Raw genomic sequence first — 17,882 nt, 5'->3', positions numbered from 1 at the left:
TGGTGGAAAAGTTTATCTACGCCATCATCCACACCATACAAAAACAAAAGCAAACAAAGACAGCCACAGTATTGCATGCCTCAAGCCCATTCACATGTCCCCCATTAAAAAAAAAAAAAACTGCTGAATCAGTGCAATCAAATGGCCCCAGATATCAGCCAACACTAGGTCAGACTGCAGTTTAGTCAAATAATTGTCATATGTTGAAGAACAAAGACGAGCCGAGTGCTGCCGAGATTCAGAGCAACCCCAGTCCTGGTGATGAGGTGCTCACCAAGTTAAAACTACTTTCTAGTGAATCGGGAGAGGCTTCAAGCACACTCTTGAGCAAGAACATTTAAAAAGCCTTTAATATTTTTGACAGGGCTATCACATATTAAAACAGACAGGACACATACTTTCAACCTGGTGTTCCTACTAAAACATTTACAATACATCAAGAGCAGAATCACCAAAGTAGTCATTAAATATCACTGGGTGGGCTTGGTGAAATTGACCCAGTAGGCGCTTTCTCTCCTTGGCCGAGATTTTAGGGTCCAGGTGGATGTTCTTCAACAAATCGCACAGATGCTGGTTTGTGTTGCTCCTGGTAGTGTCAGGATAGATGCTGCTAGGGTCCTGCTGGCAGAATGTAGAGCCTAGGAGATAAAAAATAAAACAATTAGATTTATGCACAAAGATTATGCTCAGCAGTGCCAGTGGTGTCTGCAGGTCAGTAGAGGGTGCTAAGGCACCACCCTACCTCTCTCAAAACCCCCCAATATATACCATACAAATCATCAATTTAATTTGACCAATGACCAATGAACATTTTTCCCCCCTGAGTAGCAAACCTAATGTTTGTCTATGATATTAGAGACGCTGAGATGGTCTAGTCAGGGACATTCAATGTGAATGGGAGCAATGGTAAACTGCAACCTATGGTGACTGTAAGCATTCTATGTGGCTCCCCAGGCCATTATGTTTTACATTTATCCATTAAGTTTTCCATTACAAATAATTTCTTGAAAATTATTTACCCGTTACATCTGGTTGAGTCCCATTCGAGATTCTGTCCAAAATATCGCTGACCTTCTTGTGTAGAGCCCCAGGTATCTATAAAGGCACAGAAATAAGTGGCAGTGGCTTAGGGGTAGAGTAGCCAGCAGAGGAGCTAGATGGAAACCGTATATATAAATGCACCATTTAGAACAAACGATTCAGTGAAGACAATGCTGATTGATAGTAGGTGAAACAGTGTAATCCATTTACATCCATCAGCACGTCCGCCTAGAACTTCAGTCAGGACAACTCAAGAATGGATGGAATATATTATTTATTGAATATAAAATGAGCAATATATGTAATATGGTTTGGCGATTAATTGGATCTGCTTTTTAGGTACTCGGATCAAGCGCATCAGTCCCAACCATAGGGACTCCGAATCCCTCGTACCTAAACAGCAGATCCAAAACGACAGGTGGTAGCTGGGGTGGAGGAGGGTGAGAGGCAAAAATGTAGGCAGACAGCAGCGCAGCATTATCAGTGTGCAGCAGCAAACAAGCAAGCAGATTGAGCAGTTCAAACTTCCAGTTTAAATAGCCGGTATGAAGATGGAATGAGTGTGTGATTGGATGTGAATGTGATGCTGAGGTGCCCCAATTAAGGGCCGGCAGCAACTGCACTGAGGTTTCCTGACTGAACTATCTCTGCGCATGTCTGTCACAGGCGTGATGCTCATATCTCTTAACAATTAATGGACGGATGGATAGCCTCATTTTGGTCACCCCATGAGCTTTCCTCCAAGTAAAAGGAGGGCAAAGGGCATTTTGAGTTTTTTCTGGGAAACAGCAGACTGTAGCACTGCACCCTAGACAAAAATAGTTTGTTGGATATTATGAGCTCACAAATATGTGTCCGTAAATTCAAGTCTCTTAATAATCAGCTCCAAGCCTCTCGTTTAGAAGAGAGCCTAGTAGCCTTCTGCTACTGTATATTCTACAGCACATTAGTCAAAATGTCTGCTATATTTATTTAAGTTCATAGTCTACAGTACGCTACCTTGAAGATTTCCTTTCTGTTGTCAATCATGAAGAGCACCATCAGTTGATCCCTTTCCATGGAGAGCTTCTTGCTGTGGAGAAAAGCCCTGCTGAAGGATCTCACCAATGCCTGTCTGTTCTCCATCTAAAAGTACAACAGCACACAGCTAGTGTTAAACCAAAACATAAAAACCAATTCTCAACAAGTCAGGCCAAATATGGCACTGCTTTGGAAGTTGGCCTATAAGAAAAGTACTACTCTTTGCGATAATATTTCAAGCTGAAAATGGGGTTAAATACAGTCCTCCTGTGCCACGCTGCAGTACCTTGGGTGACTGATCCTTTAAGAAAGAGTGAGTGAGTGAGTGAGTGAGTGAGAGTGTGTGTGTGTGTGTGTGTGTGTGTGTGTGTGTGTGTGTGTGTGTGTGTGTCTCCAACCTGTTTGTCCAGTTTTATCGCCCCAGGGTTAGCTGCAAGAGCCAGGAAAGTCAGAAGCTTGTGCAGCTCCTCTCTACAGCTAGGAGGCAGCAGCTTCAGACAGAGCTGCAGGGCCTCAAGTGCCTTGTCCAGCTTTGCATTCACTAGGGAGAGAGAAACCAGCGTAAAGGGTACCTAGAATGGATATGTAATTTGGCAGGAAAACACCCACGATACACCTCAGATGGTTGCATTTGGCAGGAAAACACCCATGATACACCTCAGATGGCTTATACAGTAGAATGATGATTAAACTCAGGTTAAGACTGGACGTGGAGTTACAAACTGCAATTGCACTTTGGCGTGCATGTTATGGGTGTGTCATCCTACTGTACCAACCCTTCCAGTCTAATGTCCACTTTATTGTAAAGATTAAAAGGAAGAACAAGGGGTAAACATTGGCAACATTTGGTTGTGTATGAGAAAGGGTCCTTCAAGTTTAACAGGGCTTTGTTGTCGAGCATTAGTTTTGCTATAAATAAATATACTTAGTTTGCATCAAGTTTAATTTGAACTAATAGTTACAGATTCACTAGAAACATAAGACATTCCCATCACTTTAGAATCCAGCAGGGGTAGGCCTGCCCTACAATAGATAAAGAAAATCATTATGTGAAGGGTCTGATTTTTCACTTCTCACCCAGCAGGTCAATGATGGCGGTGTAGACGTCACTCATGTGATTGGGCAGCAGGGCAGGCCTGTCTGTGTGGCTGTAGTGATTGACCAAGGCCTCATAAATCAGCAGCTTACTCTGGCCCATGGGATCCAGACAGAACCCAACCAGGCCTGGGGTAGACACAAACCTTACTGTGTTGAAATTAACATAGTTCTTCTCTGAACGATTTATAAATACAATCTAAAGATATGCACGTTAAATAGTGTTACTCTGAATTATACAGTAAAAAGGGACAATCTTATTACTCACTGAACATGCATGCAACCCAAATTGTAGCCTCTAATCTATTCACCTTTTATGAAGGATGAAGGAAAACACTGCCTTTCATATATCAATCTTTTGTAAACAAGCTGTCAGGTGTATTTGTCAAAATTGAAATGCGTGCACGCACGCACGCGTGTGTAAAGTGAGGGGCGCTCTTATCATACATCACATTCCGTGCTCAGCCAATCAAATCCGCACATTCTGTGCTACAAAACAACAACACATAAGCTGTCAGGTGAACACAGATAAACTCTTGACGAACAGCTCTGCTTGTCCAAGCACTCTGCTAGGCCAAAAGAAGAGCTCTGAACAGCACCTTCAAAAAGTGGCTGCTATGTGGTCACCTTTTGGTCAACCTGCATAGTGTTTAATGTAAAAAGGCACTGCACAATCAAAGATCAACTTCAGACAGTGTTTTTTACCCTAAACCGTGGTATGCAGCATTATTCTTTTGTCAGGCAGAAACTTGCAACTCTAACGCGTTGGCCTTGGCCATTTACAATGTTGGTGTACACGCCCAAAATAGGGGCTGGACACTTGGTTAAAATGGCTCATTCTGTTGTTTTATGCATTGAAAAACAATGAAAAAGAGCTAGTGACTAATGACTACATTTGAACATAGGTTATGTTTTCCACTCACTGACAAGAAACGATTTGGACAGAATATAAATTGTCTAGGTGAAGACACTTGCTTTCATTTGCATTGCGACTACCTGCCGTAGTGTAGCCAGGACTGTGACGGTCATGATCATGAGCGGAGCATCTGGGCAGCTCCCTGCTGAGCTCCACCACTGGCTGATCAGGGAGGCTGTCAAGACAGTCCAGCGCTGCACAGAACCACTCATCCTCCCTGAGGAAGACAAGAAATAACACATTTCTTAGTAGAAGACAAAAAGGTGATGTGAAACCCCCAGTAGGCTACTGTATTCCAATTATAAAGCTTATAAAGCTTATAAATGTTCAGTAAAAAAAAGAAAGAAAGCTGTGCCCGTTAAAACACAAGTAGGCCGCTATAGTAGCTTTTTTCTTTGATAGCTATAATTTTCCTCAACAGTTTGGCTTTTCCCAGAATGTATCAAAATGACAAACGTCAGCACTAACCGCTTGATCCGCAAGTTGCACCTTAACCAAAATGAGAAAATATCTATCCTGGCAATATACTGACAGGCGAAAGCATGGCAACAAGGGCGATCAAAAGAGTAAATCAAAGGACAAGATTCTTGGGCAGAATTCACCTTCCACAGCACTGCTACTCAAGTGTGGAATGCCCTGCCCCCTTCCCTCAAAAGGACCATTCAGTGACCTCCAAACTCCACACTTGGAAAAATAATCACCTGCACAGAATTTCTTGACAGAAAGTAGCTCATAACATGTCTACGGTGGATTATTATGAAACAAACGTTTTGCAGATTGAAAGATGATAATTCAAGCTTTCCCTACAGCTAGACTGTACCTTGTGCAGTTTGCAATTATATATTGTCTAATAAAATATTCAATCAAAAGGTTCCCAAACTCACATGCCAAGGACCGCCAAAAAAACATATCCTCTGGCTTTAGTAATAACAGCTGATCTAACGGTTACCACCTACGTACTCTGAGTCTCTAAGCGCCTTGAGGACCCGTCTGTCCAGGTGACTGCTGCTGCTGTAGACGAGGTCTGGTTTGTCCTGAGCCCGCTGACGACATGGAGAAGGTGAGGGGTTCTGGTTGCTCTGAAGCAATCCATCCAGCATGGGGAGTTCTACCACTGTTAACAGCCTGACCATGGTCTGTTCCTGCCACAGTTCATCCACAACTGCAATGGAAGAAGACAGAGATGGGAGGAGTATTACAGTTAACCACCTATACTTCAGCTGACCAGGGTCTATACTTGGTGTGTGTGTGTGTGTGTGTGTGTGTGTGTGTGTGTCCATCAATATAAGCCTATAGATTTGAAATTGTCACCATATTCCCCCATTTATGACATGCCCAGGCCAGAACATGTCTGGGTTACGGACAGTCCTAACGGATAGTTCTCTACTTCCAGTTAGTACTGAAAGTACTGACACAAGAGGGGTAGCTTCTACACTGCATCCCAGTGTGTGTCAGGGCAAAAATACTGTAGTAGGGTGCCCGCAAGCAACCTTAATGCATGTTCGGACTAACGGGACTTCGGATCTATGGGCAGTTCCCACATTTAGAACAAAGTCCATAGCCTACTGTGGATATTTTTCCTTTTGGGTGGTCTTGTCTGAGACCATCTTATGGCCAATAGCGTTTAGTTGTGATGAAATGGCTGACTTACATGATTGCGGTAATGCAGAGTTGGAACTAGAAGTTGGATGTTCATGCCTAAACAACATAAAGAAAGATAATTGAAAGCTCATATTGCAGTAGTTGTTTTTGAGGGGCGCTAGCCCCTCCTATGCCCAGCTTTACGGGTTTGTTTGAACACAAACATTGGCTTGTGATTGGCTGATCACTATGTATATTATATATGGTGCTAAAACTACAAATGCCAAGTAAAAACTAAAAGATCAAAATTGATATACGAGCCTTTCTGCATACCCGTCTGTAGGAGCACAGCACAGTAAGTTGAGGATTCCATGGCAGAGCTCGCCTGTCTCCAACTCACCCGTTGGGGGCATTTCTGTGTCCAGGAACCTGTTAAATATTTCACAGCATATTCAGATTGCAGTGTTATAAAACCAATTGTGTGTGTGTGTGTGTGTGTGTGTGTGTGTGTGTGTGTGTGTGTGAGAGACTAACCTGTAGAGAGCATTTTTGCTGTCCTGAAACACATCCTGCTTCTTGTCTTTCCCAAACATTTTGGTGTCCACTGCTTCAAACACATTGCAGTTCAACAATGCCTGACAGATGTACACAATCTTGTCCCGTTGGATATCAACACCTGCAGTTGTGAAGAAAGTGATGGTGGTGGGAGGGGTACCATTAATCAATTTAGGCATCCTTTAGCAGACACTCTTTGGAGCGACATACAACAAATGCAGAGAGACCGTTTTAGCACCTCAGTAAATTAGGATTTAGGATCATAAACCAAGAATCAGTCTAAACAATATAACATCTGAAAAAACAAATCTGTACATTGCAACTATTGGATGCCAGGTAAACAAATTAACCTTGCATCTAAATTACATTTTAACCTTTTTCAATCAACAGTATTGTGGCATCATATAATTCATTAATTTGAATCACCTTCAACCTGAGCACATTATAGGTATAGGCACCTTTTCAAAAATGGCTGATCTACAAGCTCACGGTGCATCAGAGTGCAATTTCCAGCTATTTTTTTTTTACTATTCATCATACAACAATATATAGGGATCAAGTGGTTAATCTATCAGAGGACATTGTTGAAAGATTTATGGTGTAGTAGTACAATGGTTCTCAATGCAGCGTCCAGACTACTAGAGTTCCAAATGGACCCTTGCGGGTTCCATTCATTTGTACATTCAAGAGTTAAATGAACACTCAAGACTTGACGGGCAGGAAAAATCTGGGTCGGGAAGTGATTGGTCATCACTCACCCAACACCGCTGAAGTGCCCTTGAGCAAGGCACTGAACCCCCAACTGCTCCAGTGTAGCTGCTTAGCGGCAAACAGTATAAGACTGAGGTTTTACTGGTCAGCTCCAAGGTTTTAATTTGTGTTTCTATGTGCAGGGCGTTAGTGAAAATGAGCACTTGTGCTCAGCTACTACCCTCTGTAAAAATAAAAATAAATATCAAGAGGGGTTCTTAATTCATAATAAACTGGGGGTCCTGCATTTTCACAAAGCTGATAAATTCTCAGTGAGAATCACTGTAGTAGGCCTAGAAAATACCTTCGAAGCCACTAGCATGGGAGAGATGATCCATTACCACATCTATAGCATCAGAGCCAACAAAACAGCTACTGTGCGACTTGAGATGGATGCGTCGATCCTTAACCTTCACTGAGGCTTTGAGATGGGAGATGAGCCCCCTCCATAAGATGGTCGAGTGGTTTGCCTTAGTTACCACTCTGTGACCTAAACGAGAAGAGAATATGAACAGTCAACACTCAACAGTACATGTAGCCCCTTTCGAAACCCTCGGTTAAGCTTTTCTGAAGTTTGGACGTCACTAGCCCTACAAGCAGAACCCAATACTACTGAAGTTTCTGACATTTTTGAGACCCAGATAGCATGGGGTCCTATTCCACCTCCATCCTGCCACCGGGTACGCACACATAAATAAACGTAAATACCTTCGGATACGTCCTTCTGCGCTCTTTGAGGGCTTTTGTTCGTTTGAGGGCTTCTGAATGTGTGAACTATAAGTACCTATAAATACCGCTGCGAATATCTCCTGTGGCGCGGAAGCCAGGAGAATTCGCAGCGGTATGTTATACTATAACTACTTATAGTTGACACATTCAGAATAACTCAAACGAAAAGAAGCCGTCAAACTATGCAGACATGACGTATCCGACGATATTTATGTCCGCGTTCTATCATTTCAATATGAAAACATAGATACGCACAGGGACCCTACGTAAAGTGACATCCAAATTTCAGAAAAGCTTTACGGGGGGTTCCGAGAGGGGCTAGGACGTCACTTACTCTAGGGTCCCTGGTCGGTTATTCCACTCTCCATGGGATGCAGATTTACATACTCTCTTTCACGGAGAGAGGCGGCGCCGCTTGAGTGTTGGTGACTTTGTGAGATGTTTCAAAGATGCATAACGTGGCTATAGGAGATAACGGAAACGTGGGTGAAACTGCATTAACCGCCGATGCCTTTAAGTATTTCTAATCTTTTTTTGAAGTTCTCTCTTCCTCACCTCCTTATTGACTTCCCCTTGCACCGTCTCCAGCACCAGGGCAGGGTGGTCGGTGCGAGGCAGTAACGTAGGGACACGCAGCAAGTCAGTCTCCGCTCGTGAGGCGGTACAATGGGAAGTCAATAAGGAAGTGAGGAAGAGAGAATTTCAGAGAAGCCAAAATGAAATGATGAAAAATACTTATAACGGCATTGGCGGTTAATGCAGTTTCACTCACGTTTCCGTTGTCTCCTATAGCCGCGTTATGCATCTTTGAAACATCTCACAAACACTCAAGCAGCGCGCCGCTCTCCGTGAACGGAGGGTATGTACATCTGCATCCTACGGAGGGCTTAATAACCGATCAGGGACCCTAGGGTAAGCAACGTTCAAACTTCAGAAAATCTTAACCAAGGGTCCTGAAAGGGGCAGCCGCTACAGTAGATGCAAAAGCAAGCGCTGGGTACACAAAGAAAGGCTGAATAGACCGATAATTCTAATGAAAATGTGAGGCAAGTCAGGCAACAGCCGCAACAATCACAGTGGTTCAACTCAAACCAGTCAAACGCCACCTCCAAAGGCCTATTATGACACTAGTTTAAGCTTTAAACTCTCGCTCACATGTAAGTGAATTACCCTGGGAGTGCAGAGTCCAGGGTCCAACAAACAACTTCTCTTCAAGGAGTTTCAATGCAGCGACTCTCTCCTTGACTGAAGGCATTTTTCACCAAGCTGACGTAAAAGGCAATCAGTGGTCCAGTGGACTCCACACCTTTTATACAGGTAATCAATCAATTATCAATCAATAACTCAGACAGTCAGTTCACTACATTCAACCACTAGATGGCAGCACATACACGCCACATCATTACTTTGGTCTGCACAATCCCACATTGAGATTGAGATGCCAAAAGTAGCCGATCTACAAGCTCTCATAATGAGTGAACTAATGACGATAAGGAGGACATGCTGTGAGCTTGTAGATCTGCAATTTCCATGATCATCTAATCTACAGTAACAAGGCTGACAACTGTTGTCTTGTTGTGACTTGTGGTCAACCGTAGATAATATAGAAGTGATATATAAAATAATTAAGGCCAATAAACTGTCCCTGATTCCACAAAAGTCCCATTCCACCACTGTCGATTATGGGCGACCACACCGGATACCTATATGAAGTTTTGTGATGTCAGAACAGGCCAGCTCCATATGGAGATATAGGGGAGATATAGGGGTGATCAGGTCCAGAGCCCGGGCAGAGGCTTTTGTGCTGGTTCTGGACAACCGGCTATCCGACAGACTCGACACCGGGCACTAACTGTGTTGGGTCGACACCGGCACTGCACTCCCTGTGGTGGTGTGGAACGCAAGTGTGTCGAATTTGAAGTTGGGGGGCAGAGCAGCTATAGGGGCGATGATTGACAGATAAAATGCCATCTGCTGGCTAAAATAAGGCATTTGTCCATTGCATCTGAAGAAGCTTTAAGGACCTAAGGGAAAAACACCTGGCATGGAGTGGATTTTTCCACCTAATACAACTTTGTTTGAAGGACCACGAAACAAAGACTTTAATTGTTTAAATTATACTCTTATGGATATAGTTAACTTTGCATGCAGTCTACAGTACATCAAGCAGTAGATCAGGAAACGATATTCTTATTTTTTTGGTATTTTCTAGCATTGGCTTCATATTTTGCATTATACCGCCACCTTCTGTTTCGCTTGAAGCACTTGAAACCTGTCCCACAAGCATGTTTAATATGAAATAATAATTAAAAAGAATCTAATTCTTACACCAACAGTTACCCCTATGTGTTGTTCAAGATTCAGAGCACTTTCCCACCGCCTTCCATTCACTGACACACACAGGCAGGGACATCAAAAGGGCAGTCACAAGACAATGGTCAATATTATGTATGTCAATCTGCCTTTAACTATGTCATTTGAGGGCGATGGACGTCAATTTCCTTTGCATGCAAATGTAGCTCCTGGCACAAATTCTATAGGTCGTTAAATGGTACCCCAACTTTCAAACCCTGACTTTATCATGATCCACTAATTACTTAATTGAAACTCTTTATTATTTTATTTGGATGACCCTAAGATCATAAAAAACTTTGAACGATTACTATTGCAATTTCTTTTGGTTCAAACCTTAGATTGACTGGCCTAAAGTGTGAAGTCGATTTGGATGGTTCTCCATAATAAAAAAGCAGATACGCACAAGCAAATGTAGACTGACAGAGATTACTTTGTTCTGAAAGAGTTTAAATAAAAATAATATAAATTATAACAAATCATTTTAACCTGGAGTCAAATCATTTCTGGAGGAACGGCAATACGATTTATTTATTTATTTATTAACTCTTCTAATTACAATGGTTCAGAATCAGAATCAGTTTTATTGTCACAAAGAAAATGTAGGCAGGGAGTAGGAAAGCAAGGACAAAATCAGAAAAAGATGTGTCCAATAAGGTCTGTTATTTGGTCCAGAAATTCCTTCCGATTTAGACAGTATGCAAGGTAGATAGTTATAGACATAACAGTGAAATCAAACAAAATAGACATTCTTGAATATGGGACCCCCTTAACCCTCTCAGCGGCATTGTAGTTACCGTATATTAGTGTCCTCCCTGAGATTGGGAGGTCCTGGGGTGAGTGTTCTTGTATTCCTGGATTACACGTTGAAAAAAAGAAAAAACGATTTACAGGAAAGACAGGTTTCTACTTTTGCTTTCCTCTACATCCTCTCCTTCCTCTGTCCCGATTCACTAAGCTTGTTTACGCCGACATGTTAATAAACTAAAAGGATGTGTAATTCCTCTCAGCAAAAACTAACTTGCAATACACAAAGCAGTGTGTAAGTCCCTGACATGTGTAGATGACAAGTGTATGTCATGATGAATCCGGACATCTCCCAGCGCTCCACAGGGTCTGCTGCTCCTCCTCCTCCACCACCAGTTGATAACCTCTGCGTCTGCTCTCTTGCCTGCCACTGCTGCCCACCCAGGAGCTGGTGTGCGCAGTGGGCCTACAGTGGCCGCATCTGCACCTCAACGGGTGGAGGTGGTTTCAGGTGGTGGTGCGGGATTGCAATTGCAAGATGGAGATGTCAAGGGCTCTCAGTAAATGTTTTTAATAAATAATAATTCTTACTTCAAAAAACGAGCGATTAGCTGCTGGCGCAGTGCCAGTGCTGGCTTGTTGTCCTCAGCTTCAATAGGTGGGTCCGGTGGCATGTCTGTTGGTGGGGGCATTGCTGCTGGAAGGGGTACCCCATGGCGATTCGCAATGTTATGTAGAACACAGCAGGCCATGGTTATCTTACCTACCTGTAATTGTAGATGGGAGCAAATTAATAGACTGCACAAAACATGTACCGTTATAGCATAGGCATACAGTCTTCAGGTCTTGGTCCAATAATGTGGAGGTTATACTATACATTTCATACCTTATCGGCATTATAAAGGAGCTTTCCTCCTTCCTTGTCCGTGTCCAGGCACAGCCAGCGGCCTTTCAGCACCCCGATAGTGCGCTCCACAATTGCGTGTGTGCGGACATGGCTGTCATTATAGGCCTGCTCCTGTTGGGTCTGGGGCGTGTGCAGGGGTGTCATCAGCCAGGTACTTAAGGCATAGCCTTTATCACCTATAGAGATAGGCTAATAGTTAGCCATACAATCCTGTGAATTGAATTTCCATGTAGCCAAGTGAGGGGGGAAAAAGCACAAAATAAGCTTTGAAAGGCAAAACACTTACCAATGAGCCATGCACATCCAGCACCGTCAGCCTCCTGTGCAAGACGCATGTCCACACTGCTCTTTTGTAGGATGAATGAGTTGTGTCTGGCACCCCCCCAGCGGGTATCGGCATTAATTATGTTCATGTCGGCATCACAAATGAGTTGCACTTTGATTGAATGACACCCTTTGCAGTTCAAATATGCAGATGGATTGGGAGATGGAGCTTTGAGGTGCACATGCGTACAACCTATTGCTCCGATTGTGTCAGGAAAGCCAGCCATGTTAAAAAAGTTCTGTTTTATTTCTCGCTGTTGTTCAGCAGTATATGGAAATTGTATGTATTGTGGTGCAAGGCCGATGATGCCATTCAGCACGTGTGGAAGCGTGCGGCTGAGGGATGGCTGGGACATGTAGGCCCTTTCGGCTATCTCCCTCTGGAACGTCCCAGTGGCGAGGAAACTCAGACTACACAAAACCTGCACGTGTGCGGGGATGGCATGAGACCTGTAATGATAATACTAATTATACTAAATAGGCTTCAATGTTATATGCAATGCACCTTACATTTGAAACAATTCTCAAACTGCTCTGCTGCATGGCATAAAAAGGCCAAAATAATCAAATTGAAAACATACGCATTAAATTCAAAACATGTTTTTTTTAACCTGTTTGTTTGTCTGGTCAGCTGTGGCTCCAGTGCAATGCAGAGCTCGACCAGACTGTGCCTCGGTAAACGGAATTGGCATTGTAGCCATTCGTCGCTTTCCTCAAACATGTTTGTGCGGTCCCTGAAGACGCGCTCTCTTCTCATGGCTCGGTTGGCAGAATGATCTAACAATCAGGATTGACACAATTTAGCACTTTGAACAAGCAGGTCATGATTACTTGATTGCATTCGATTTTATATTTGACAAATGTTGGCCATTGATATTGTTTTTGTTATGAGTGCAGTTTATAAACTACTTATTTTTGACCTAATGACATATACGCAAGCTTTTCTCCCAGATTGATGGATGAATCAGACACTTAAAAGTAGGAATTTTCATGAATGCCGGTATGTTCAAAATATGTAAACTACTGTGAATCGGGCCCATGTGTCCTTACTTTGCTCAGCCTTCTCAGCATCAACAGCACTGCTCTCCATTTCATTTGTCTCGTCTTTTTTTGCTTCAGACTCACTCCTACTTGTCTTCTCCATTTGAACTTTCTCCCCTGGGTCAGGGACTTGTCCATGATAACACTGGATGTGACTCTTCAAGCGAACATTGTGATTAAAGGACTTGTCACAGTGCTGACACTGATAGGGTTTCTCTCCTGTGTGGACACACATGTGGGATTTGAGGTCGCTTGACTCAGTGAATGAGCGCTGGCACACCTCACATACAAACTGCTTTGCTTTTGTGTGCACAGCTACATGCCACTGCAGTTTGTGGTCACTTGAAAAATCTGTGTTGCATACTAGGCAAATATGTCTTTTGGGTCCTCTGTGACTCAGCAGGTGATCACGGCGCTCCCGCATCTTGGCAAACACCTCTGGACAGTCTGGACATTGATAGGGCTTTGCTGCAGGTGGATGGTTCTGCTCATGCAACAGTCTGTCATGCCTAGTTCTGAAGGTTGAGAAGCAGTATGTGCACGAATGCTTGTAGCCATCCTCATGGATCTTGTTGTGAAATTTCAGTCTACCCTCAGATTTATATCTCTTGCCACACATGTTACAAGAATATGGCCTTTTGGTTTGACATATGTGAGGCCTCTTTCTCTGACTGAGGAAAAACCTTCCGCATTCAGGACAGAGCTGGCGGAGATTCTCATGTTCTTCATCTGCATCAAACTCACCGTCTGCATCTGCGTCAGACTCACTGCTTGCATCTTCATCAGAATCACTGTCTGCAAGCTTGCCGTCTATATTGTGGTGCTCCACGGAATCACAATCTGAATTGTGTTTCTTCTCATCCACCTCAATAGATCCTTCATCCGAGGAGTAATTTTCATCACTGAAACCAATCATTTCAGAAATGGCAGCAGCAGCAGAACTCTCTGGACCATTGGTGCAGCTGCGAGGGTAATCCGAGGGCACCGTCTGTAAAAGATAGATGGAATTTAAATGATTCTAGCAGGTGCGTGCACAGTGTGCTCTTCTCCATTGTAATAATAAATGGTCATGCCACATTATTAGTCCATCAGTAGATCTGTTGGCACAGTTTTCCTATGGTCACATGTAGGCAAAAGGGTTCACTTCCTCTTTTGACAGCAGATATGTAGCCATGTTGATGAATCCTATGTTCTGCACATCTTGAGATAAAGAATCAAAGATAAAGAGTATTGTCCTTTCTTGACCTGAAGTTCAAGTCACCACAGTATCCATTATAAAATGTCTTGTGGTCGAAAATCAAGGGGCCGTCTTTCACTTTACCAGCCTCTTCCTGCCTTACTTTTTGTGCACTGACCAAATCATTGATATGATTAATACAAGTCGATATAACAATGACTGCGCCTAGTCACGCTAGTTAAATACCTTCTTGGTTCGCTGACTCCTCCAGTTTCTGATGAAGTGGCATTGGGTGCAGTGCTGAGAAACGGTCAGGAAGGTCCCTATTGTCATCTTCTGGACATTACACATGGAGCAGCACACTGGACACTTTTCAAACAGTTGGAGTAGACAGTCTTCATCCACAATGTATTTAGGGACATTTATGGAGGGTAAGGCTTGTCTGCTCAAATGATAGGAGACAAAGAAGGAAACGGGGGACACAAAGCACTAAGCAATTGATGTCAACAACATCAGAAGTGACTGAGTGACTTAAGCTATAACTGGCCTGTCTGGCCATTAAACTAGTGTGAATGGCCATTATCATCATCAGGACTCCGGCCTGTGTCCAAGTGGCATGCTACTGCCCCCACTGTCTCTTGCCCCTACTTACGATAGTGTTGATTCTGTTGATTTAGATAGAGCAGGGGTGTGATCAATGGAGTCTCCAACATCTCCATCATCAAGTAGACTCAGCCGTATTATTTCAGAGGCTTGAAAGGGCTTCAGGAGTGTTGAGTGTGGAGGTCTTTTCCAGTGAATTGAGGTCTGAGAACCTAATTAGAAAAAATATTATATTACCAAGATAGGCAATCTACAAGCTCACATCACATCGTGAAACATAGTGAATTTGTAGATAAGCCATGTTTGTGTGTCACCATCATATGACGAAGTATTAAACAGGGCATGCGTGATTAAAGAAAACTTGGTGGGCCTGACAAACTATAGAAAGCTTTTGATGGCTAAAAGGCATGCCATTATAACATGTTAAAGTGGATATTTGGGCAACAGACCACAGAGTGGTAACCCTAAGCGTTATAAATTACCAGAAATATTACAATCGACAAACCTTGACTTCTTCGATTCACTAGTGTGTACTTGGAGAGCTGGGTGCCAACAGACTTGTTCAGTTGAGGTTCAGTCTTGAGTGTGTCATCAGATTTCTGGTGGTGGTCAGTCTGGCAATCTGTGCACAAATATAAATCATGGTTTGGAACACGAATAGGCTACCTTTCATGCTTTTAAGTGTCATAATTGTTTTTAAAATAGAACTTGCAGGATAAACCTACTCTTCATAAATGATGTCATTCACGTAGCACGTATGCAATTTGTGTGTGTGTGCGTGTGTGTGTCACAGTGTGTGTGTGTGTGTGTGTGTGTGTGTGCGTGCGTGCGCGGGCTGACGGCATTGCGTCCTCTCTCCACTGTCTTTCTGTGAGTCCCCGATTTCGGAGCTGCAAAATGCAAGAAATAACGCACTTTATGTGCGCCTTGGATATGAGCGCAATGGAAATGACTAAATGAGCATGCTCAGGGTCGAGTGGTCTTCCCCTTTTGCCGAGAAGGCTTCACTTTCTGGGGCGATTGGTCTTGGCGACTCGCCTCGGAAAGTAAAGCCTTCTCGGCAAAAGGGGAAGGTCACTCGCCAAAGGTGAAGTCCACTCGCCGAGGCGAGAAGTCCGGTATTCCATGATTTGACCATCGACCAAATACAGAAAGTATTGCACTGTACCGGAAAGTGATGGTAGTAGCCTAGTCTGGTTGCAGTGTTTCCTGGATATGAGTAATTTGGAAATATCACGTTCTGCTCTTTGATAAAGTTATGCCTGTGTTGTGTTGTCCACTGAAATAATTTGCCAAAGTCTCCAAAACATTTTTCTGGTGATGATAAACAGAACACAATAGAACATGTGCAAATGCAATGCATCTTCACTGACTGTCACAAAACACCATGTGCATTTCATGTATTGTAGGTAAGGGTTTACCCCCCTAAGTGTACAGGGGCATAAGGGGCGGTCTCAAGACTGATGCTACAGTTATATATATATAGGCCATTACAAGTGGACATTCACATTATTTTATTTTCTACATACAGATTTACGAGGGTGTTATTGATCAAGTCATAGCCTGCACTATTGTTTTCATGAGCAGAAGTAGGCTATGTCTGAATAAGTAATTTATACTGTCATCTTATCTGTTCACAAAGCAGATCCTTCCATCCACAAGAGAGACACAGGGTCAGCGTGACAAAGTCACTACCCGAGAAATTGGGGTTCAGACTGACCGCTCTGTGGGGAGAAGAACAGTTGCAACGCAACTTGCCAGAAGAACCCTCATTAGCAGCAAGAGTGAAGGTTGGTCAAGTTATTATGGTAGTTTGTAATTGTCTGACAGATTCTATTGATGAACAATATAATTTTTGAAGGACAACACTCCTGTCACTTATTGAATAAAATATAACAGAACCTATTCATTAGTCATTCGACACAGACAGTACATTATGCTGCATACTGATGTTCATTGTCAAAGTATTTGTATACTATGTGCAGTGACAATAAATGTAATCTAATCTAATTACTGCTGTCACAATATCCTATAATCTATTATTCGGTCATTGGACACAATGTACTAAAGCTTAGTAAAATCACTAAACTAAATATTATGTCAGACTTAGTTGATTACCACTTCTTATTGGCTTAGAGACAGTAATTATTAATTGTGGGGTTACAATATATTTATACATGGCATGCCATGACATGTATAAATATATATATATCTATTGATCTAACTATTCTATTCCTTGGCTAACTATTCCAACATTGGCTTTGCAACAATAAATTCATTTTTCAGAGTTACTTTGCCCTGTTGAGTCTTTTGAGAGACTGAGAGGGGGTGAAGTTGGAGTTATCAAACATAATCTGTATGACCCACAGTTTAAAACACAACACTGGTGTTTACACAGTGTTCTGCCTCCTCAGAAGGTGACTGAGAAAGCTCAGTCCAGCAATAACTGAGCTAGCTGCTTCATTGCTCTGTACATTTTGCGAGCCATCACAGTCCCTCCTCCTTGGTACAGAGAGAGACGCTACTTTTGTGGTGGGTGTATTTGGAGGCATCTAAACTGTATTTAACACTCTTATTCTTATATGTTCCAGGTTCTCAAGCTACGGTGGCCACTAAGACTGTTGGTGTGGGCACTCTGTTTCAGTTGCCTCTAGGCACATCTCTGAAGAGGAAAGCTTTAGTGCCAGCTGAGAGCCTGGCAGCAAAGCAACCTCTCTTAGAGCTGCTGTCTTCTCAGGAGTCTGAGGTCCCATCCCTCGGTTCAGAAGAGGACCCCACCTACCATCCCAGCACGTCTAAATTAGATGACGACATCAATGAACGGTAAAACAAGAATTGCTTGTTATATCCATAGCATCCATATTCTGGATATGCCATAGCTGAACATTTAGCCAAAATGAAAAAGATCTGTAGATCTTCTATTTTCTCTCTGATGTACAACATAGTACATATGTATGATAATATATTCCTCATTATTTAATTTCATGCAGTTGTGCTGACAAGAGAAAGCCATTTCGATAGCAATATGAGAGATTATACAAGAA

General features: G+C 42.8%; 1 protein-coding gene and 1 long non-coding RNA gene across 2 annotated transcripts; both read right to left on the bottom strand.

The window, feature by feature from the left end:
* Positions 1–426: 426 nt before the first annotated feature.
* On the bottom strand, positions 427–8,942 carry LOC308325403 (DEP domain-containing protein 7-like; the record flags this gene model as incomplete). The annotated part of the gene is made up of 12 exons (XM_080777890.1): positions 427–638; positions 1,020–1,095; positions 2,041–2,166; positions 2,460–2,602; positions 3,139–3,285; positions 4,153–4,289; positions 5,033–5,234; positions 5,724–5,770; positions 5,987–6,082; positions 6,188–6,329; positions 7,263–7,448; positions 8,858–8,942. The coding sequence occupies 12 exons, from the start codon at positions 8,940–8,942 to the stop codon at positions 427–429; spliced, it is 1,599 nt and encodes a 532-aa protein (XP_080634016.1).
* A 3,470-nt stretch (positions 8,943–12,412) lies between these two features.
* LOC308325513 lies at positions 12,413–13,377 on the bottom strand. The gene is made up of 3 exons (XR_013965030.1): positions 13,068–13,377; positions 12,629–12,794; positions 12,413–12,467 (listed from the first exon to the last, which is right to left on the bottom strand). It is a non-coding gene; the product is annotated as an uncharacterized lncRNA (long non-coding RNA).
* Positions 13,378–17,882: the final 4,505 nt, after the last annotated feature.

This window comes from Protomyctophum bolini (genome assembly GCF_963924005.1).
Source record: "Protomyctophum bolini genome assembly, chromosome: 12".
Taxonomy (NCBI): Eukaryota; Metazoa; Chordata; class Actinopteri; order Myctophiformes; family Myctophidae; genus Protomyctophum; species Protomyctophum bolini.
The sequence above is the reverse complement of the archived record's forward strand: the minus strand, read 5'-3'. Positions and strand labels throughout refer to the sequence as shown.